Source organism: Eucalyptus grandis, chromosome 7 (genome assembly GCF_016545825.1).
Source record: "Eucalyptus grandis isolate ANBG69807.140 chromosome 7, ASM1654582v1, whole genome shotgun sequence".
Lineage (NCBI taxonomy): Eukaryota > Viridiplantae > Streptophyta > Magnoliopsida > Myrtales > Myrtaceae > Eucalyptus > Eucalyptus grandis.
In genome coordinates this window covers 34,130,670-34,154,846 of record NC_052618.1, presented here as the reverse complement: position 1 = coordinate 34,154,846, position 24,177 = coordinate 34,130,670, and the positions used below count along the sequence as shown (strand labels likewise).

General features: G+C 38.7%; 1 protein-coding gene across 1 annotated transcript; it reads right to left on the bottom strand.

The window, feature by feature from the left end:
• Positions 1–20,565: 20,565 nt before the first annotated feature.
• LOC120296103 lies at positions 20,566–20,849 on the bottom strand. Its single transcript, XM_039317760.1, has 2 exons — positions 20,712–20,849; positions 20,566–20,613 (listed from the first exon to the last, which is right to left on the bottom strand). Exons 1-2 carry the CDS (start codon positions 20,847–20,849, stop codon positions 20,566–20,568), a joined length of 186 nt encoding a protein of 61 aa, XP_039173694.1.
• Between the last annotated feature and the right edge of the window lie 3,328 nt (positions 20,850–24,177).

The window sequence follows — 24,177 nt, the reverse complement described above, 5'->3', positions numbered from 1 at the left end:
CCCTAAAAGAGAAAAAATCGAAAACGATTCTTAAAAAGCAAAAACCAATTCTTAAAAAGCAATAAGAATTCCCACGCAGGGGAGGTGCAATCGAGCAAGTTACTCTTGCAGGCTAACGTCCATGTCTTCCGAAGGTCCTTCATCATTGGCTCCTATGAAGAGGTCATCGAACAGACCTGTGATTCCTTCCAAGGCGTCATCAGAGTTCTTTGTCTTTGGAGACGTTAGATCATCCATGTCATCCCATCCACCTGGAACTATGTTGCGGGAGTCAAAGTAAAAGCTGGTAGGAGCTGAATACTTCACCAGGTAATCAAACTTGCCACTAGGCTGCCCCAGAGTATCCATTACTTCCACTTCATCTTGCCCTATCTTAGGGACATTGTCGGGTTTAGTTTTTTCGGCAAAGGTGACCAACAAGTGGGTCATCTTCCGGGTCAGCCATGTCGCCATTGCTCATTTGGGTCTTGCCCGATCGCCAGACTACTTTGTCTCAAGGAGAGCAGGTGTAGGAGTCAAATCCGTTCGGAGTGATTGGATTTGAGCTGTCATGAATTGCATAGAGGCGAGCAACTGTCAGAGTTGGTCTTCCATAGCGGAGATACGATCACGCATTTCGGTTTGGTCAGCCATTCTAGTTCTTGATCACCTAAGGTAAATGGAGATATGTAAGAATGAGGTATACTGAGAAAACCGATCCATGACAAAAATCTATTTTTTAGTTAAGAAAAGTCCATAATGAAAAGGATTTCTTAAAATTAGACTAGGAAAATAAAGACATGGGACGCCCCAGCAGGGACGAAATTTCCTAAACATGAACTAGGAAAAACCAAGACATAAATTGAAAACAAATTTCCAATTTTTATTTTCCAAATGATTCATTGTATGGCAATTCATTTGATTTCTAATTGACAAAGGAATTAAATCAATGATTGACCTAGATTGTCATGGACCGATCAAGAGTATGACAGAGTAAGTAAATTGCATTAATATGGGAATAGAAGACTTACTTCACCAAGGAAAATCGATGGCAATCACATAGACATGCACATGAGATGTGAGGCTCGATTTCTACTCTAGACAGCTTAACAAAGTGGAGCTAAAAGGATGGTCTGACCGTTGCGGTCTCGCATTAACGTGTCGTCCCCCTAACTCCGGCTCGCCGAATGGAATGTCCAATAATCACGCAGTCTCGCGGATATGGACAAACACATTCGACACCATGAAAGAAATTTCGGGGAAGAGAATGTCAACCTCTACATAGCAATCTCGCTTTAGAGGAAGTATCATTCTCAACACCATCCTAGAAATCCTATCGCAGCCCAGGTCCGACCGCAGGTTGTGTGTGCAAATAGTGTGGTGCTAAAGCAATAAAGCATGCACAACAGTTTAAATGCAAACAACACTTCTAATCAGGAAAAATAAATCATTAATCTTAACACCTCCCTGCAAGATAATGGTTAGCAAAGACTACTCCCCTTATACCTCCCATCTGCAAGAACATTTAACACCTTAGAAATGTTAGGGACATACCTGAGATCCTCGCTGCCAAACAAAAATATTTTTTTAAAAGAAAAATTGGCCTAAGTCTACTAAGTGTTTTAACACAAGTTCCCAGTGGAGTCGCCAAGCTGTCGCGACCCAATTTTTCGGGGGTGAGCCACCTATGGTTTGGCTAATGGACTACTAAGTTTTGTAAACTTAGCTCGGGCTCTCCCAAGCCCATACCAATTCGCGACTTAGGTTTTAATTCTTAACATGCAAATTTTTTAATTAGGAGTCGCCACTAATCGATTTATGGTAGGTCGATTAGACACCTAAGTAAAATAAAGGGAGATTTATTTTACTCCTACGAACTAGAGATTGAGGGTACGGGGACTTAATTACACTAGATTTATCTAATGCCCTTTCGGTACCATTTCTTTTTAATTTTTCAAAATGTTTTTGCAAGCAGCTGATTTATTTTAACCTAAATTACTATTATGCCAAATATGGTGACCACACGGGTGCTCATCCATTATTAAAACATTCAAATAAATTGCATCACACAAGGCAAGCAATCATTTTTTTTTTCTTAAAAATTAGAATTCTTTTATGAAAATGCATTTTAAAACTAAATGACTAAATCTTATTAATATGCAAATTTTAATTAAATGGGCCTATTATGCAAACTAATTATTATGCACCTCATGACCTAACTTCACTAATTAACAAGTTCTGATTAAATAATCCTATTATGCAAACTAGTTAACATGGACCTAGTATTTTTGCATTTTTTTTATTGAAATTCAGAATTCATGAAAACCTTAATTAATCTATCTAAAAATGATATTTTTCTAATTTATTCTAGGGATTAGTTTGACTTAAACCCTATCCTATCTTAGAAAGCTATTTTTTTGGGAAAATGAGATAATTAGAATATGTGAACATTATCTAAAACCCTAAAAAATATTTAGGTTCAACCCTAACTTATTCCTAAAAATGCAATCTTAAAAATGCAATCCTAAGAAAATCCTAATTTGTTAAACCTACATGCTTGATTTACTAAACCTATATACTCATGCAGAATTTTGATTTTTTTTATCTTATGATTTTTTTTTAGTTTTTTTTAAGAGATAAATAATTATTAAATCTAAACTATCAACAAAATCAAGCAAGAAATGATTAAAATAATCGAAAAATAACCTGTTGTCTCACGGGTCAAATTAACGGTTATTCTAACCCTAGTTATCACAAAGAGAGATCAAAATAATTACAAATCTGATCCGAAGTCTTACGGACCAAATTAAATAATTATTGTGATTTAACAATTAAAATTTCACTAAGAAAGCCCAACAATTAAAATAATTAAAAAAAATGATCCAATGTCTCTTGGATCAAATTAATAATTATAATAATTCCGCACAAAATCCCTCATGGATAATGCATACTAAATTCACAAATATTAACATCAAATATTACAACTTAAATAGATAAAGTAAAAATGAGATAAAATAGAACAAAATAAATAAAAGAAAAAGCTAAACCACCTAAAGAAAGAGGGGCTTGCTGCAGCGTTGATGGGCGCCGGACGGACGGTGGCCGGCGTCGGGTGCGCAGGTCGCTGACGGCAAGGTGGCGCGGGAGGTGCGGGCACGGGCGTCGGGTCGAGCAGCGAGAGGGGCACGCGGCGTTGCGGGTCGCAGTTGCTGCACAGCGATGCTCGCGGGTGCTGGTGCGCGGAGCAAGGGCGGATGTCGAGGCGGGGACCGGCGGAGGGCGATTTGCAGGGTGGGTCGCGTACGGATCGGGACCCGCTGTCTTTGGGGGCCACGGCGTCGAGCACGGCGAGAACAAGGAGATCGGCAAGCAGCGGGTCGCGGGTCGCAACGATGGTGGTGAGCAAGTGGCGCCGGGGTGAGCTTGCGGGTGCGGGCGCGGCGGCGTCGGTTGCTTTGCAGAGGCGGAGTCGCGCCGGGCCGAGGCGCGACGAGTGCCGGCGGTCTCGAGACCCGATCGTCGGACTGCTGGCGTTGCCCGTTCGCAGATCGCGGTGGTGCTCGTGCGGAGCTGCGGTGGGCTTCGGAGCGAGGCGGTTCTGGTGCGGCGACCAATAGCGACGAACGGGTGAGCTGCCGCGACGGCGTTGGTGCGGGGCGAGGCAGCCGCGGACGAACGACGACGGGCTGGCGGAGGAAACACCGATGCGGTGGCCGGCGTGGAATCTCGTGACTGGAGGCGCGGCGAATCGGGCAGCGAGAGGAACAGCGAGGAAGATGAACAAGATGAGTCAAATCAGCCTTTTTACTTTACCTTTTCTCCTCTCTCTCTCTCTCTCTCTCTCACGTTCTGACTTTTCCTTTTCTTTTTTTTCTGCAGTTTTTTTTACTGCAGAAGCAAAACCTCCCTTGACCTACCTTTCTGAATTTTTCTCCAAGAAGCTCCCCCCGGACGAAGAGAAGGCCACCCCCCATTTATAGAGTGAGAACTTAGTTTGCTCAACCTATGAAGATTTGCATAACAACTCAATCGCTGAAGATCATCTTTCGAGATTATCGTGTATGCTGACTCACTCGGCCATTGAAATCATCTATTAAAATCTTCCAAGCTGACTCGCTCGACCATTGAAGATTTTATATGCTGACTCAGCGATTGAAGATAAACTGGAATTTTTTTGTGAAGATTTTTCCAAATAATTCACTTTAGCAATTCTAAAATCTTTCGAGATATCCATCCGCAACAAAATATTTTAGAATATTCCTTATCCTCCTTAATATTCCCAACTTTAAGATTACAAAGGTGCGATTTTTTAATTTCCAAAAATCATAATAATATCGCATCAAATCTTAAATTTTCACAAGATAATTAATTAAACATAACGACGGGCTTGGGTTAATTTTCTTCATGGGCTTAGTCCAAATATTAATTTAAAAACCCAAAATCACTAATTCAACCCATCCACCACCGGTCCAGTAAATGCAAATAAAAAATAAATGCACCTACAACTAAATGCTATGCAATTAATTAATTATTGATTTTAATGCGATAAATAACTAAACGGACCGTCAAAATCTAGGTGTCAACACGCCTCATAGTCGTTTGCTTTGAGTTTGTTCAGCAATCTACCCGTTCCTCGCATGTTTACCTCCATCAGTTTTCAACATCTGTTATACTGGCGATTCTCTATTTTATCTTAATTGGGTTGCACCGACAGAAATTCGGCTCACCTAGATTGTGTTTTGGAATTTCCTCCGGGCAGCTTCGTCGCCTTGATGTCAAGTTTCGTCCATGGCAAATCTCGGACAGACGAGGTCCCTTCCAATTCAGGTGCTCCTCACTCTCGGATGGACCATGAAGAAGATGCTCACCTCGTTGCATTGTACACCCGATTGGGCCGCCTTTGGTCAGAATAGAGAGTTGAAATATGGAATGATGCGACACCCGCCGAAAATTAGAAGAGTGCAAGCTGATTCTGGTTGGTAAGCTTCTATCCGATAACACTAGTATGAACACCTAGAGGAGGGGGTGGGATGAATAGGTGTTAAAGAAGTTTTTGCCAGACTGAAGATATAAAAGACTGTAAACAATTATATAAGGCTATGAATTAAAGTAAAGAGTTTAGGGAAAGAGAATTAAAACACAAGATTTATAGTGGTTCAGCTTAAACCAAGCATACATCCACTTTCTTGCACTAACAGCCCACTATCTGGATTCTACTAAGAACCAAAAGAGATTTTACAGTCTCATGTCCTTGATTCCATAGTATAGAGACTTTACTACACTTCCTCAAGGTCTCACAAGTATTTGATCTCTCTTTTGAGTACAGTTTAAGCTCGACAAATTGTAACAGCAAATAACTAAGAGTTTTAGACTTTGGAATTTTTCTTTCACGTACACACTCGAATAACTTGAGCGTCATCCTTATATACTCTCCATGCCATCATAACTATTGGCACTTTCCAAAGGAGTTCTTTCAATCTACCCGTTGGATAGAATCAATTAGGAAGATTTCGAGTTGTTTAAGGAATGTGATGATAGCCCACCAATCTTGCTCATCCATACAATCGATCTAGGTTTCCATAAGTAAAACATTCCAAGTATACTTCACCAATCAACGGATCTAATTGTTCAAATTGATTTCAATAAGAATAATTGATCACGAGATGCTATATCCAGCCATGAGATATTCTTCAACCCTACGAACCAAATCCTTAAAAATATACTTGTATTTGGATAAGTCTTTTTCATTGGATAAATCTTTTCTTTGTCAGTCTGGAAACTATCAGTGAGGGTAGACTTTGAATCTTGAGTCTAGAGGTCTTCAAACTTTGATGATAAAATCTACAAGTCTTTAGACTAGACTAATGGAAACGTTTTGTCAACTTCAAAATAGATAAGGAAGTTTTCTCCAACAATCTCTCCCTTTTTTATGGTAACAAAATTTTCCCGCAGATTTGGACATTTTGCCTTGCAAAACAACACTTAAGCAAACAAAGATTCTTAAAAGATAATTAGAGATTAGGATAAGGATATTAGCGACTCGCAACCACAGAAAACATGTTAGTCCTCAGAAAAACTATCGTTACCATAATCAATGACATAGCTTAAGTTACTTGCAAGCATCATCACCCAAACCAGTCCAAGTCACAACCAAGCCAAAAAATAAGTCCAAATAGTTAAAACAAAAGTCATTAAATCTGCATAAAACCTCTCCCCCTTTTTGTCAACAGCAAAAGTGGAGAATAAATGAAAAAGAGTTGGTTGAAAATAGAGAGAATCAAGGTTGTTTGGGAAGGCGAACAAGCTCAAATTCTCCCATAGAATGCACTTGTCTTCTCAAGCCTTTCAAAACTCTGTTTCAAAGGATCGAAAATCTTCACCCCGCACCGTAGTCTACACTTGATTCTTCAGGGCGTTCAACTAGTCGTGCAAAGACACTGAAGTGGCCATGAAAGCATTCTTGAGATCCCACATCTCATATCCCATAGCATATTGTTGTTTCCTGACGTCCAATAGAATCTCTAGCAGTCTTGAAAAGTCTTTGTTTGAGCTTCTGCGTAACTAGGATTAGCCGAGTCAATTTCAAGGATTTTGAGAATGGATGGAGCTTTGGCATTGTCCACCATGATTGTCTTCTGGGTAATGCGAGGCATATACATCCTCTGGATTTGCTGCAGAACGACTTACATCACTAGCAAATATAGGTGAAGAAATACCTTTTGGTCCAACAGCTCCCCCTGTTTTGTTGCCTTTAGGTGGAGTAGGTAAGATTTCTTCTTGATCAACTTCAGCTTCAGAGTGATGAGCGTCGCCAGCTCAGCCTCCCGCCATCTCAAAGATCACTAGACAGGAGACAGCCGAGTTGGCTTGAAAGAGTCTTCTTAACCCCGATCGTTTTCTCCTTCTCTCTTCTTCTTCCTTTTCTTCTTCATCTTCTTCTTCCTCTTCTATTCTTTCTTCCTCTCGTTCTCCTCTCGTTCTTCATCTTCCTTCTCTATGTCTTCTCTCTTTTTCCTCCTTCTTCTAGCTCTTCTCTTGTCTCATGAAAGCTGCCAAAACTCTTTAAATTTCTTAAGGCTGAAAGAGTAATTTCATCTTCATCTTCTTCATCTTGCAAGATGAGTGTTCTTTTCTTCTTTACTGGAGCAACCATGGGCTCCTTGCCTTTCCTCTTCGCTACAATAGAGTCTTGTTTTGCTTTGACAGGAGACTTCTCCTTCATACATTCCAACATCTTGTTTAGCTCTTTCAAACGCATCTTTATAACCATTTTAAAACCAATCACCATTAGAGAGATGGATGTCAAACATAATGGTGCAGGAATGTGAATTTTAAAGTGTTTGAAGAGACATGTGATAAGAGCAGAATAAGGGAGTTGTCTCTTATCTTTCACCACTGTTCGGTACATGTGAAACAAGATGGTATAAGGTAGAGAGAATTTGAATCCAATGTTGATGGCACATATCAATTTCGCTTCAGATCGAGAGACATCAGCCTTGGATGTCGACTTGGGATGAATGCGCTTGATCATAAGTCGGTGCAGCAAGATGTTAGAAGCACTCATCCTTGAGTAGGAAATCTTACCTTCAATATCTCTATCTTTCACCAATGATAGAGTGGCATGAGCAATAGACACGCTAATAGGTTGGAAACTCATTCTTTCCACCCAAATTATGTCAGCCAACGTATCCGTATCCACCAAAAATTCCTTGTCCTTCACTGTGAAAGAAAAACCGTTTGCATTCAAGAAAGATAAGTTTGAGTAAAAGTATGCAATGAGTTTTGGATAAGCAGCAGTAGATTCAGAACAGAACCGTTCCAATTGCAGTAAAGCAAGCTTCTCTTGTAGATTGACTTTTATTAAATTAAGGAAATCAAAGTCAACACTCCTAGGGTTCATAACCCTCTCTTCATAAGGTTCGAATAAACCCTCTTGTGATTCTCGCGATCTGAAAAGACTTGAGCCATCACTAACAACTTTTGCAGCAACACCTATTCTAGGCTGAAAGTGAGTAAACATCTGTTCATCATCATCCGTAACTTGTGGTTGATTTGCAGTGCCATAGAATGGGTCACTCAGAAATTCGCAAAAGTTCTTTCAGCCGTTACTTTCTCTACAACTCCTAACTTTTCCAACTCCCGCAAGAACATAGTTTCATTCTTGTATCCTTTATCTCTTAAGAATTCATCGATTAAAGACATCGGTGTTCCTCCTTTCTTCAAATTAGAGTAAAGTTTGAATGCAACCTTGGGAGTTAGCGTTCTTACAGGTTTAGCTTCCTCTATAACTTCATCGTCTAGTTGAGTCGATGGAGAAGATTGACGTTACTAAGAAGGTTGTTGTTGATTCGGACGCAGTGGTGGAGAAGAATCTTCTTCATCGGTCAAGTCAAAATGCGTAGGACCCTCGGGCATATGTCATGGTCCCTTGCTTGCAATCCTTGAAGACTTTCTTGAAGACATTGTTGCTTCAAGGGAGAAATTCACAGACTCGCTCGTAAAAGGTGAAAACTTTTGGACAAATCGAGAGAGAACGTGAAAGCAAATAGGAACTTTGTATTCTAGGGTTTCAATGTAAAAACGAAGAAGACGAATCTCGGCAGTATATAAAGCATGTGAAGTGAGATAAACGAAACATCATAAAAGGAAAAATAAAAATACATTTTCAAAAGGAATAACTTCCCTTTTTTTTGAAAACGACTGTCTTTTCAAAATTGATAATTGCCTTTTGAAAAAGAAAAACTTGAAAAATAATTTTAATCAATTGGCAATGATTAAGTAATTGTACCTTTTCAAGTTTAAAATACTTGGAATAGAAATAACTTACAATCGCAACTCTTGGTCTTCTGTGGCTGAACACCTTTAGACTTTACCTTTGAGTCTTGAGCACATCTAGACTTTACTGGATAAGAGATATGATGTTTAGTCTGGTGCAAATAGACTTAAATAGGCTTTTCTCCAGAGGCTTTGTAAATACGTCTGCTAGTTGATTCTTTAAGTCAATGAATTGAATCATAACTTCTCCATTCTGAACATAATCTCTAATAAAGTGATGTTAAATCTCTATATGATTTGCTCTTGAATGAAGAATTGGATTCTTTGTGAGTTTAATTGCACTGGTGTTGTCACATTTGATCTCGGTGCAAGAGTCTTTGATTCCAAAGTCTCTCAGTTGTTTTATCCATAAAATTTGAGAACAGCAACTTCCAAGAGCGACATACTCTACTTCTGCTATTGAAAGAGCTATAGTGCTTTACTTCCTTGAAAACCAAGATATTGTCATGTTTCCTAGCAATTGACATGTACCAGATGTACTCTTTCTATCAACTTTGTAACCTACTAAATCTGAATCTGAATATCCAAAGAGGATAAAGTCTCATTCTTTGGGATACCACAGACCTAAATTTAAAGTAGTTGTAATGTATTTGATGATGCGTTTAGTAGCGCTTAGATGAGACTCTTTTGGATCAGATTGAAATCTAGCACAAATGTAAACACTAAACAAAATGTTAGGTCTAGAAGCAGTAAGATAAAGAAGTAAACTAATAATACTCCTGTAAAGTTTCTGGTCAACTTTCTTTCCTCCTTCATCTTTATCCAACTTCGAAGAACTAGACATTGGTATTTCAATCTTTTTGCAATTCTCCAATCCAAACTTTTTAACAAGTTCTTTTACATATTTTTCTTGGTGAATGAAAATTCCTTCTTTCAATTATTTTACTTGTAGTCCGAGAAAGAAGGACAGTTCACCCATCATGCTCATCTTAAATTCATCTTGCATAGACTTAGAAAACTTCTTGCACAAGTTTTCGTTAGGTGATCCAAATATAATATCATCAACATAAATTTGAACAAGTAGAAAGTTTTTACCTTCCCTTTTAATAAACAAGGTGGTATCCACTTTTCCTTTGATAAAACTATTTTGCATTAAGAAATTACTTAACCTATCATACCAAGCTCGAGATGCTTGTTTTAATCAATACAGAGCCTTTTTCAGTCTGAATACTAAGTTTGGTCTCTTTGGATCTTCAAATCTAGGAGGTTATTCCACATAGACTTCTTCTTGGATAAATCCATTTAGGAATGCACTCTTGACGTCCATTTGGAATAACCTGAAATTTTTATAACAGGCAAAGTCAAGTAATAATCTAATTACTTCTAACGTGGCTACTGGAGTGTAGGTTTCATCATAATCTATCCCTTCTTCTTGCGTATATCCTTTGGCCACGAGTCTTTCTTTGTTCCTGATCACTTTTCCTTTTTTGTCAAACTTGTTCTTGAAAACCCATTTAGCTCCAATAATGGATTTACCTTTTGGTTTAGGAGTTAACTCTCATACATCGTTAATGCTGAACTGTCTGAGTTCTTATTGCATTGCTTAAATGCAGCTTTCGTAAGCTAAAGCTCCTTCTATGCTTTTGGGTTTTATTTTAGAAATAAGTGCCACGGCGCTAGACTCTTCTTGCCTTTTAGATCTGGTGCGAATCCTTTCATCAATATCACCAATGATGAGTTCCTTGGGATGACTAGATTTGTGCTTCCAGTTGCTTGATGGTCTGGCAGGAAGTTGTTCTTCTACTTCAGTTGATTTTTCAACTTCTATTCGCTAATTTTCAGAGGTCCGAGCTGCTTCAGGGGAGGTAGGCTTTATAGAATTTGGAGCAGGTTCAGATTCTTCAGGATGAGTCTGAATTAGTTGATTTTGCAAGGAGTCTTGGAATTTGACATTTGTAGATTCTTCCATAGACTGAGTCTTTTTGTTGAATATTCTGTAGGCTTTGCTAGTGGTTGAGTATCCAAGGAAGATTCCTTTGTCTGATTTCTCTACAAACTTGCCAGTTCGATCATTTGCATTTTTCAAAACAAAACATTTGCAACCAAATACATGAAAGTAAGAAACAATTGGCTTCTTTCCTTTGAATAACTCATAAGGAGTTTTCTCCAGAATAGGCCTTAAAAAGACTCTCATTAATAATATAACATCTTTGTAGAAACCGCTTCAGCCCAAAAATGAAAGGAAATACTACTTTCTATTAAAAGAGTTCTTGCCATCTCTTGTAAAGATCTATTCTTTCTTTCCACAACTCCATTATGTTCTAGAGTGTATGGAGAGGAGAAAACATGCTGAAAACCTGATTCATCATAGAATTTTGCAAAGTCTTGATTTTCAAACTCACCTCCATGATCTGTCCATATGCTTGAAATAGTATATCCATTTTCATTATGAACTTTCTTAGCAAACTTTGAAAAGTAAGAAAAGGTTTCAGACTTACTTACCAGAAAGTAAACCCAGGTGAATCGTGAGTAATCATCCACGATTACTAGACAATATCTCTTTCCACCTATGCTTTTGTTCTGTTGGCCAAAAGAGATCCATATGTAGAAGCTACAAAACACGATTAGTAGAAACCTGATTTATTGACTTAAAAGAACTTCTAACCTATTTTCCCAATACACATGGTGTGCAAAGGTTAGGTTTTTGAAATTTTAGGTTGGGCAGTCCTCGAACAAGATTCTTAGAAGAGATCTTGGCAATCTGCTTCATATTAACATGGCCAAGCTTTTGATGCCAAAGATTTGCTTCATTTTGAATTGAAATTAGACATTGAGGCTTTTCTGGTTTTATATCCAGAAGATAGGTGTTCCCATATCTTCGTCCAAAGAAAGGATTGTGAAAGATTTTTACTAGTTCTTGAACATATTCTTTCTTGAAAATTGATTTTGAATCCAGTGTCGCACAATTGGCTAATGCTAAGCAAATTGTAGTTGAGTCCTTCCACTAAGGAGACATTATTGATTGTGAGACTTCTAATTTTTACAGTTCCACATCCAACAATTCTTCATTTGTTGTTTCCACCAAAAGAGATTCTTCCACCATTTATTTGCAAAATTTTTATAAAACAACTTGAATCTCCAGTCATATGCCTTAAACAACCACTATCTAAACACCATTTAACATTTTTCTTGATAATGACCTGCAATTAAAAAAGAAACTCAAGCTTTCTTTGGTACCCACATTTTCTTTGGTCCAGAGGAGTTAGTACAATAAGCAATCTTTGCCCATTCCTTCTTAACAAGTTTCCAAACCATAGAACATTCTTTCTCAAAATGTTAAAATTTGCACTTAGAACATTTGAGAGCACTTTGCCCGACAGGTTTTACAAAGACTTTTTGAAAATGATTTTTGTAAAAAAATTTTGTAGGCCTTTGTTTGATTCTTTGTTTCACTTTTGGAAAATCAATTAAAGGAATAGTTTCAGAGGTCACTCCCAAGCCTGATTTGTTAAAGTAGCGTCTTTGTACTGAAAGAATCATTTTTAATTTCTCAGATCCTATTGAAAACCTTTTTGAAACATTTGAAATGTCATTTTTCAAAAATGTATTTTATTTTGAAAGAGAGTCTGCATTTTCTTTTAAAGTAACAAAACTTTTTTTTAAATTTTCAAATTTTTCTTTCCATAAAATTTCTTGTTGCTTCAGTGTAGAATTCTCCATTTTTAGCTCGGAAATCCTCTCGAGAGAGGTTTTGAGACTAAGACACAGTTCATCAATGTATTTCAAGACTTTAGTAGGGATTTTTAAATTGCTTACCTCGATTTCACTATCCGAGTCTAAGTCCGAGTCCGTATCTACTTCGAATTTGAGTTTGATTTTGATTTTGATTTTGCCATTAGACAAATATTGACATAATCTTTATCACTTTCTTTGCATTCAATATCATTTCATGTCTCTACCTTGAGAGCCTTCCTGTATTTCTCAACTTTCCCTTTCTTTTTCTTCAGCATGGGATAGTTGGGTCTGATGTGTCCCTTTTTCTTGCATTCAAAATAGATCACATCTTTATTGGCTTCATTATCCTCAGTTGATTTGTTTTGAAATTTTTGAGTGCTTTGTTTCTTCTAATTGAATCTTCTTCCCTTTTTGTTCAGTTCCCTGAACCTCTTTATCATAAGAGCTAACTCTTCATCATCCATATCATCTTCAGAATCTATAATATCAGAATCATCGTTAGATCTCAAAGCAATTGATTTCTTACCTTTAGGATCTTCTTCCTCGTTGATTTGCTCCACTTCATAGGACTGAAGTGTGCCAACCAATTCATCTACAGAAAGTGGCATGATCCTTTGTGTTTCCCTTATTGAGGTCTTTACGTGATTCTAGTCTTTGGAAAGTCCACACAGCAACTTGTTAACCTTAATGGGTCTTGAGATTAGTTGTCCCTGATACTCTAGACCATTTACAATTTCTGTAAAACGACTTAACATGTCGTGGATAGATTATCTTGGCTTCATCTTGAAGGCTTCATACTGCCCGAGTAAAATATTGATCCTTGTTTCCTTCACTCGATCAGTTCCTTCATAGGTAATATGCAGCCTATCCCAGAATTTTTTTGCTATTTCACAAGAAGATATTATGTTATACTCAATAAGAGATAATGCACAATATAAGGAGTAAATTGCTTTAACATCAAGAGCTTGTCTCTTGGTTATTTCTTCTTGAGTCATCTCGCCAGCGTTTGCAACCTCTTTTCCTCTTTCTAAAACTGATGTAGCTTTATGAATAATTCTTTTTTCTACCACATCCCATTCTAGAGGATTTTTCGATCTTAGGAATGCCTTCATATTGTTTTTCCATATGTTATATTCCTTTCTATCGAAATAACGCGGTCTGGTGTTACTTTGGCCTTCAACCAAACCGGAGCCAACATATTAGCCATAGATCTTTAACTCAGAAGTAAAAACACTTCAAGTAATTGAGTACACAAGCTCGATACCAATTGATAATGCTAGTATGAACACCTAGAGGAGGGTGAATAGGTGTTAAATAAGTTTTTGCAAGACTTAGCAACTTAATTCCATTTTTATGAAAATAGTAGACTGAAGATATAAAAGACTGTAAACAATTATATGAGGCTATGAATTAAAGTAAAGAGTTTAGAGAAAGAGAATTAAAACACAAGGTTTATAGTGGTTCGGCTTAGACCAAGCCTATGTCTACTCTCTCGCATTGACAGCCCATGGCTGGATTCCACTAAGAACCAAAAGAGATCTTATAGTCTCATGTCCTTGATTCCATAGTGTAGAGACTTTACTATATTTCCTCAAGGTCTCACAAGTATTTGATCTCTCTTTTGAGTACAATTTAAGCTCGACAAATTGTAGCAGCAAAGAACTAAGAGTTTCGGACTTTGGATTTTTTCTTTCATGCACACACTCGAATAACTTGAGTGTCCTCCTTATATACTCCTCCATGCCATCATAACTATTGGCACCTTCCAAAGGAGTTCTTCTAATCTACCCATTGGATAGAATCAATTAGGAAGATCTCGAGTTATTTAAGGAATGTGATGATAGCCCACCAATCTTGCTCGCCTATACAATCAGGATTTAGATTTCCATAAGTAGAACATTCCAAATATACTTCGCCAATCAATGGATCTAATTGTTCAAATTGATTTCAATAAGAATAATTGATCATGGGATGCTATCTCTAGCCATGAGATATTCTTCAACCGTATGAACCAAATCCTTAAAGATAGAGTGAGGGTAGACTTTGTATTTGGATAAGTCTTCTTCGTCGGATAAATCTTTTCTTCGTCAGTCTGGAAGCTATTAGTGAGGGTAGACTTTGAATCTTGAGTCTAGAGGTCTTCAGACTTTGATGATAGAGTCTGCAAGTCTTTAGACTAGACTGATGGAAATGTGTTATCAACTTCAAAATAGATAATGAAGTTTTCTCCAACACTATCAAATCCTTCAATTAACTTTCAAGCTTTTTAGAATACTATGAAGCGGGCTTGCGTATTGATCGGGTTGATATATCCCAATGTGAAGCTGGCTTGTATGTCATTAAGTTTAAAACTGAAGGAGAAAAATAGAGAATTTTAGACAATGGACCTAGGCTTTTTGCGAGTCACCTAGTTATCCTCAAACCCCGGTTACCCAATACTCCTTTGCATTGCTATGACTTCTCAACTCCGTGCTTTTGGATCCAAGTTTTCAGTCTTCCCCACAGAACGGTGCATAGAAAACATGATCAGTAAAGTTGTTCGTCATGTTGGTAGGGTTCTGGAAGTTAAAGTTCACAGTAAAGAAGGCACTACGCTTGGGGCAGGAAGAGCAAGAGTAGAAATTAGCTTGCAGGAACCTCTTAAGACAGAACAACTAATTAGATTAGAAGGAAAGAATATCTGGTTAGATTTTCAATATGAATGCCTATCCAACTCTTGTTATTCTTGTGGCAAACTCGAATATTACGCTATGTCTTGCAAAGACTATCCATTTGATGAAGAGAAACTGGAAGGAAAGGACAAGCTGTATTATGGGCAATTCTTTGTGGGGCGAGGTTCGGGAGCATAGTCCGTTTTGGCTTACCTTTTATGCAACACCTCAAATCCAAGAGGTAGATGAGATAGTCCCAAAGACTCATCTGCCACCCACGACTATGATACTTGTAGAATAGCCACACAATAACAGAGGTAAAGACATTCTAGAGCTTCTAGCTAAGGGCCAAATAATCACTATGGCAGCACCGATCACATGGCGTCTGTAATCCGAGGGACGAGTAGGTGCATAAGCTGAGCTGTCAAGTTTCTGCGACCAAATGTATCCCCGCAATAACCGAGGTATTAGAAGGCTCTTCGAAATCAAAGAAACTTACAAGCACTCGTTTGAGTACAAAAGTGGGTCCACTCAAGAAATCAAAGCATTACAACCCGTATGACATGCGTAATCAAGTGAAAGAGGGAATTGATGAATCCCATCTCCTAGAGACTTCAATCTTTCAGGTATGTGGTCCTCGAGAGTTGGGCTTTAGTGGCTAGCTCTAATAAGCCACCAACGGACAAATGAAGCTAATCAGTTGGAACTATCAGGGTTTAGGCAATCCCCTGACAGTTCAAGCACTGAGCGCTTTGGTGGCTCGAGAAAAGCCCAATGTCCTTTTTTTTTTATGGAGACAAAGAACCAACAAGTTGTGCTTCACCGACTTCAGAAGCGGCTGAGGTTCCCTAATAGCATTTTGGAAAATCATATTGGCCTAGCAGGAGGCCTAGTAGTGTTCTAGAATGAGCAGATGTCTATAACGTGGATCAGCAGACCTTGGCTTTTATGATATGACATGTAAGGAAGGGGAGAGTGGATTTCTTATGCGCCTCACTTGCCTCCATGTGCCAGCTGTGTACCAACTCAGACAACACTTATGGGAAGAATTGCGGCACATCAGCAGCTACAACACTTTACCTTGGGTTTGTGCTATGGATTTCAATGAAGTTATGTATCCTTGAGAGAAAGTAGGTAAGCGGCCAGGCAAACCACCGCATGCATTCATTTAGAGAATTGTTGAATGACTGTTTGCTTATGGATTTAGACAGTAAAGGGTGTGCATTTACATGGGTTAATAATAGAGAAGGAGAGGAGCTTGTAAAACAACGACTAGATAGAGTGATATGTACTTTGGATTGGCGACTTACTTTTTCGGCTGCTGAAGTTTTTGCTTTACCAGCCCTTGGTTCTGATCATAGCCCGCTCCTGTTGACAACTGCAGCTTTCCTGGTTAGGCAGCACAGGGCTTTTATTTTTGAACATTTTTGGCTACAGGACCAAGAATGTCGCACAGTTATTATAGATTCATGGAGCTTTACCCAAAATCAAGTATTAACCTTCCCTTAGAAGTTAAAGGTGGTATTTGAAGCCCTTGCTAGTTGGAGTCGCTCTAAATTCTTAAATGGCCAACGTCAAATCAGCACACTTCAGCATCAGCTCCAACTCCTAACCAATAAACCTAACAGTCAATATGATAAAGCAAGGATTACTAGTCTGAAAGAGGAAATCCAACAGTTATGGCAACATGAGGAGTAGTATTGGGCAATGCGTTCTCGGCTTAACTGGCTTCAATGGGGGGATAAGAATACCAAGTTTTTTCATGCCACCACTATTCAAAGGAGACAACGTAATAGAATTAGCATGTTGCAAGATGAACATCAATAGTGGGTACGAGAACCAAAGTTACTACAGGATATGACGCAGGGGGATTTTTCAAAAATCTATACTTATCAGTGGAACAACGTGACTATGGCCCTATATTAGCCCAATATCCACCAATGGTAACAACTAACATGAATACTTTTCTAACAAGCGAGGTCACTCAAGAGGAAGTCTAGCAAGCAACTTTTCAATTGGGGGTAACAAAAACACTTGGCCTAGATGGTTTGAATGGACAATTCTACCAATCTCATTGTGATATTTTACAAGACGATATCTTTCTCTCAATGAAAGAATTTTTTACCTTCGGCTTGCTGCGAATCGAGATCAACAGGACGTTCATTTCATTGCTACCCAAAACATCCCACCCTGAAAGGTTGGACCAATATTGACCTATCAGTCTTTGCAATTTTATCTACAAAATAATTTCGAAGGTCCTAGCTAATTGTCTGAAACCATGGTTACCTAAGCTAATTTCTACGGAGCAGAGTGCTTTTGTTAGTGGCCATCAAATCCAAAACAATATTTTAGTGGTCCAAGAAGTTCTAAATCAACTCAAAATAAGGAAACGAAAGCGAACTTATCAGGCTATTTTGAAGCTAGACATGCATAAAGCCTACAACCAAATGGAATGGGATTTTCTAAATGACTACCTCCTTCAGCTGGGTTTCCAAGCAACATGGGTCCAATGGGTGATGTAGTGCACCACAGTTTACCTAAGCGTCAAATTCGATGGCGAACCCCTACCTTATTTTTATCCAACTAGGGGGCTTCGACAAGGCGATCCTCTTTCTCCGTACCTATTCATCCTAGTGGCAAACGTCCTTTCGACACTCATCAGCCAAGCTATGGACATGAGCAATATCAAAGGTATTAAATTAAATAGATGATGTCCTACCCTATCTCATCTTCTTTTCATAGACGATGCCATATTTTTCATGGAAGGAAAACTCCTTGAATGCTAGAATTTAGCAAACATTATAAACCAATATTGTCTAGCTACGGAACAAGCTGTGAACCCAAACAAATATGGGATTTTCTTCAGCAGTGCTTATCCAAATAGTCTTCACGAAAATTTAGCAAGAGAATTTCAAGTACCTGTGTTGGCAAAGACTAGAAAATACCTCGGCATACCGTCAGATTGGGGGAAATCAAAACGGGAGATGTTTGCATGGATGTTGGGATGAATAAACTCTAAGTTGGAAGGGTGGACAGAAAAGTTAGTTTCTAAAGGAGGTAAGGAAATTTTAATCAAAGTAGTTGTACAAGCAATCACATAGTACGTCATGTCTATATTTAAAATCCTAGTCTCTATTTGTAAATCCATAGAATAGAAAATTGCAAGATTTTGGTGGCAACCTAATAACAGCAAATCCGACGTACACTAGTAGAATTGGGATACCCTCAAGAGCCGCAAAGACACTGGAGGTCTTGGTTTTTAGGATCTTATTGCTTTTAATAAAGCTCTTTTGGGCAAATAGGCTTGGTGTTTATTTCCACAACCCTTATCATTATGGAGTAGGCTCTTTAAAGGGCTCTATTTCCATTACAAAGGTTTTTGGCATGCAGACAAAGGTACTAGACCCTCCTGGGGATGCAAAGCATACTACATAGCTGGGATTCTATCTCAAATAAACTCCAGTGGTCAGTTAAGGATGGATAGAAGATTAGAATTCAGGAGGACAAATGGATTCCCACAGGCATAATTGGCAGCCCCGCGCCTAGAGACGAACCTGAGAGGGTGGCGAACTTCACTATTTCATAACAGTAGACACGGAATAAATCCCTACTTCGCCGCAGTTTTGATGATCAGACTATTGAAGGAATTCTTAAAATTCATATCCGACCGCAATACACAGATGACCAACTACTTTGGATGGGGAGAGCTAATGGAAAATATACTGTTAAGAGTGGTTATAACCAACTCAGATCAGGCGAGAACAGTGGAGTATTGCATCGCGCATCCTCTTCCTATCAACCCCCTTGGCAACTATGGACAAAAATTTGGACAATGAAGACTGCTCCAAAATTACGCATCTTCTTGTGGTCTTTTATGCCAAAATGCCCTACCTACTAGAGACAATCTCTATTATAGACATGTCATTCCAAACCCTGTATGTTAGCTATGTCAAGATTGCTGTACATATCCTATCCCTGAATCTACTAAACACATTTTCCTACACTGTCCATTGACGTAAAGAATCTGGTCCCACCCTTAAATCTAGATCAACACTCAACCACTTTGAGTTCACAGGTTTGATGCTTGGATAGTTGATTTACTTGAGAAGGGAGATGTCTTACCAGATCTCGCAATGGTAGTGTATATTCTGTGGCAGATCTGGAAGGCTCGGAATGATTTTGTCTTTCGTCAAAAGAGACCTACTTCGGATCAGGTTGTTCATGCTGCTCTGGCACATGCTAGATCTACTTGGCACTACTATAGGATGCTGCCAAATCAGAGCTTGCACTAACACCATCCTGATCAACTATGGCGCCCTCCCGATCCGAGTGTTCTGAATATCAATATTGACGGCGCCTTCCCTACAGCATTAAACGAAGGATCGATGGCCTGTGTCTGCCATGATTCTTCAAGCTGGTTGCTCGACGGATTTACCTGATGCATCAGTGTAGCATCAGCCCCAAAATAGAGGTGCATGCACTTAATCTCTCTCTTCACTACTTGCTGTAGAAAGGAAGGTCATAGGAACAAATCTTGATGGAATCGGATTGCCTAGTGGTGATTGAAGCGCTACATAACCCTAGCCAAACGCCATGGGAGAGCAAAGCTTGTTTGCCAAGTGTGTGACGCTCCTGCAAAGCTTCCCTAAGCTGCGGCTGCGGCACTATCGAAGGGAGGCTAACTATATTGTAGATTGAGTTGCAAAAGCCCGTGGGCAAAATCTTCTCCCTTCGAATTGGGCTGTATCCCCCCTCCTTGTCTTTTAGACCTCCTTTGTTCCAAGGCGTTGAACTCAGGTTGCCCGTTTTCGCGTTAATGAAAGTTTTTTTCCTTTCGACCAAAAAAAAAAAAAACTTAAAGTGCTTCTAGCTCGTTTGAAAGTTTCTTTCCTTTCCCCCTACCAGCTTTCCACGTCGACTTCTCCCCCCCCCCCTCGGGCGGGGGGCGGTGGTGAAATTTACACTTTCTTCTTCAATTGGAAGGAGATCGGGGTAGAATGATAATTTTGCAAATAAAATCACAATTTCATTTGATCATAGGTGCGTGTATTTTAAAGTAAAATCAAATGCAAACTTGTAGTTACAGAAATTGAGCAGACAAAATGGAATTAGGGGTATGTAAGAAGTAAAGAATATAATTGAAATCGTTTAAGATCCCTTCATACTAAACTTGTCAAACATCTTCAAGAGGAAGATAGCACCAAATCCTTGTTAATGATAATTTCAAGTTGTACAAGTTTTCTTGTGAGTAAATCATTTATTAACATGATGTCGAGTGCAAGTTAGTCTAGTTAAACCATAATGCCCCACCACTCCTATAAAGCCTACTGAACATGAACTAACCATACTTAAACTCACTGCATGATGGGAGCAGCTAGAACCCGCCTGATACTACCATTTTAAGAGGCAGTGAACTTTCAACTTCCTAGGTGGGGGCATTCCTCTCCGCGACAACCTTTGACATTCCAAACATCTGTATGGGGAAAACATGGAAATAAGTTGAAGGAAGGGAGAGGAGATTACTTTATGCTTCAAGAGGGTTCATGCGAAGCTAGAGTGCGATTAAGATACCTTTTGAATAGTCATTGTGAAACAACTCTTGTGCTCATCCACGGATGCATTGATGAATTCATCAACGTGATCCTTTATATCCTCCAAAAAAGTGGCATCATCCTTCTTCTTCTTGTGACATGATGTTAAAGGTGGCATAGCAGGGGCAGCGGCGACATCATCATTCTATTTTTCCATCTTACTAATTCCCGAGATAGTGTTAAAGATGTGATCCATTTTTGGAAAGTACTAGAACACACTAGACTATTCATGCTTAATGCAAGAAAATGCAAGTCAAGCCAAAAGTGAAGACTCTCATATGTTGGAGAAGTTTCTAGTACTACATAGGCAGGAAGACTACGTGGGAAGCAAGAAGTAAAGTTAAAGAAAAGTAACAAAAGTCAACAAAAGCAAAGTGGAGCCACAGAGAATAGAAAAATGGAGAATAATGGAGAAGCAACCAAAAGATCTAGAAGAAGCTGCAACAAGTAGGAGACAAGAAGCAAGTTGAAATTTTATATTAATTTTTGTACTCAAAGTCGGTAGAGTAAGGCGGTGACTCATGCCTATAAATAGGAGTTAGTAGATGTTTGTGTAGCAAAAAAACAAGAAATGCTCCCTCCTTTGTAATTCCAACTATTATAATAAAGTTTTTACCCATACTCCCTTGCCGTAGAAGTCCACTTATATCCACCCATATTTCACACATACACACTTGCACACACACGCTTCCGCAAAAATCTAACAGATAGAAAGTTATTTCACTGGCCATTCAACGAAATGAATACAGATTTTAGTGCGCCATTGCCAGCATGATAACCACAAGACAGAAAAAAGCATTCTTTGAATCATAACAATTTACTGCAAAAAAAGAATGGATCACTTCACATTGAGATAGCTAGTATAAGCACCTAGAGGGGGGGTGAATGGGTGCACAAACAATTTCTCGAGATACGGAAGCGATTCTAGGCAAAAAGTAGAAAGGAAAATGCAATCAAAGCGAAGTAAAGGTTAGGGAAGAGAGAAATGAACACAAGATTTATAGTGGTTCGGCTTATTCCAAGCCTACGTCCACTCTTCCGCACTGATAGCCCACCTGCTGGACTTCACTATGAACAAAAGAGAAGTTACAGCACAGCTTTTCCTTGATTCCACAGTGTAGATGTTCTACCACACTTCCTCAAGGTTTCTCACGAATATAGACTCTCTTTTGTTTACACGATTTTGCTCAACAAATGAATTGACTAAGAACAAGAGGCTTCAGACTTTGGAATTCTTCTATCGTGCACACCTCAAACAACTGGAATGTCTTCCTTATATACTCCTTCATGCCATCATACCCGTTGGCACTTACCAAAGGAATTCCTCCAAACTACCCGTTGGATGGAATCAATTAGGAAGATCATTCGAGCTATTAAAGGAACATGTCGATAGCCCATCAATCCTGTTCGCCCATACAATCAGGATCTCGATTTCCATAAGTAGAACCTTCCATGTATACTTTGCCAATCATCAGATCCTTAATCTTCGAATCAATTAGATCAAATAAAGAATTCCGTTATGTCATATCCAGCCAAGAGATCTTCTCCAGTCGATAAAGCCACATCCTTAATGAAACATCCAGTTCTGGATAGCCTTTCTTCAACGGATTAGAAACTGTCAATGAGGATAGACTTTGAGTCTTGAGTCTGGTTGTCCAGAGGTCTTTGGACTTTAAATAGCAGAGTCTGCAAGCCTTCAGATTAGACTGATGGAAACGTTTTGTCAACTTCAAAACACTTCAAGAGGATTTCTCCAACACACATGAATGAAATGCCCAGTGAAGTAAGTGCCCAACCACAAACATATAAAGCTACAAAAGTTCAGTTTGCCTTCATCTTTTCGGATGCACTATCTGTATGATGCACGGGATTGGACTTCCAAATCAATGACTGAATGATAAAAAATGGGAACATGACAAAACATAACAGATTCTAAAGTGGAACACGGAAGAGATAAAGAACATGAACAAATAAGAGGCTTATTTTTAAATCTTCCTTAAGATTTATTCCTATTGGAATTCAAGTCGGCGGAAGACAACTTACCTTTATCCAATACGCAAACAACAATTAACCCTGGAACGAACGTTGAATTGCGGATGAATCACGAACAAAAAAATACTTTACGTTAGTTTGAATGCAATCACGAGGAAAGCACCCGATTTCTACGATGTAAATGCAAACTATTGTCATAAAGAAGAAATGGAACGCCTACTCTTTAATGGAAAGGGGACAAGAAAATGAAAACTTTCTTTTCTATACGTACGTTCTTCCAAACCGTGCCAACGGTTGTCTTCAAGAGTCTTTTATATGACTCCATCACACCCCTCCAAATGGTGTCTTTCCATTGTAGCGTATCAAGATGAAACAGTGTGTTCTCATCGCACCCCATCATGGACGTACTAATTCGGTACAACATCTCCCACTCGGACATGATGGGCTTGATAGCGCTCTATCAATAATATAAGGCATTCAACATTCATCAACTTTACAGAACAATTTATATTGGCAAGTAAGCCGTGAGATCAATGAGTACACCTACACTTGGGAGCTCAAATTATGTACCTGTTAAGGATGACATAATGGCTACAACCCTAAATAGAAACAAACAATCAATGTCTCACAGTGCCCTAGACATATTTTGTTACATCAGTCCAAGTATATCTATCCCTTAAAGGCTATACTTGACTATTCTCAAAACACCATGTATTTACAATTATATTTGCAACCACATAAGGCGATATAATTAGTCGACCAGTAAATATATGTGATAGATGTAAAACAACAATAGTCTTCCTTTGCACTCATGTCTCTCTCAATTTTAGAACAACTGCTTTCTTAGACACGTCCCATAAAGACATATCTATTCACAATCGCCAGTAACATACTAAAGTAACAACATCGATCTTTCACTTCAAGAACATAGTCAAAAGTAACATAGGGCACAAAATGAGGTAAATTATAAATTATCTTAAGGGCTCACACGATAAGTAAATAGGGATAATTTTACTCACCTTCCCTTATTGGTCGTATAATGCACATGTAGTATGAATTACATGTTATAGTGGATTTCTCTTTCTACAAGAGCGTATGTCATTTATTAAATATATCCACTATATGGATCTTAGCCTAAACATAGTCACGTGCTTCTCACTTATTCATGTTTAGCTCGAGTGCTATATTAGCTCGCTTTCTATAGCGCCCAATCAAGTACTCGCATCCAGCATCTTACAGGCATACATGGTTATGGGACTATCATGTTCGGTCTTATTATAAACAAATCACAGACCTCATTTTGACTCAAATCAAGGCGACATATTTTATGTACCAGACTTGCTCTTTAGCATTTATTTGTACATAAGGTCTCATCTCCGCATGCTAACTACAGCACTTGAGGCAATTGCTCGTGTGAGTGAGCTAATCATTGCCTGCTGACATACTTTCCAATA

Bases quoted from the DNA above. Each gene is read 5' to 3' on its own strand.
- LOC120296103 (XM_039317760.1), bottom strand. From the start codon at position 20,849: ATGCCACCTTTAACATCATGTCACAAGAAGAAGAAGGATGATGCCACT. The intron at 20,614-20,711 runs GTATCTTAATCG...TTCCCCATACAG, and splicing joins TCACAATGACTATTCAAAAG to ATGTTTGGAATGTCAAAGGT.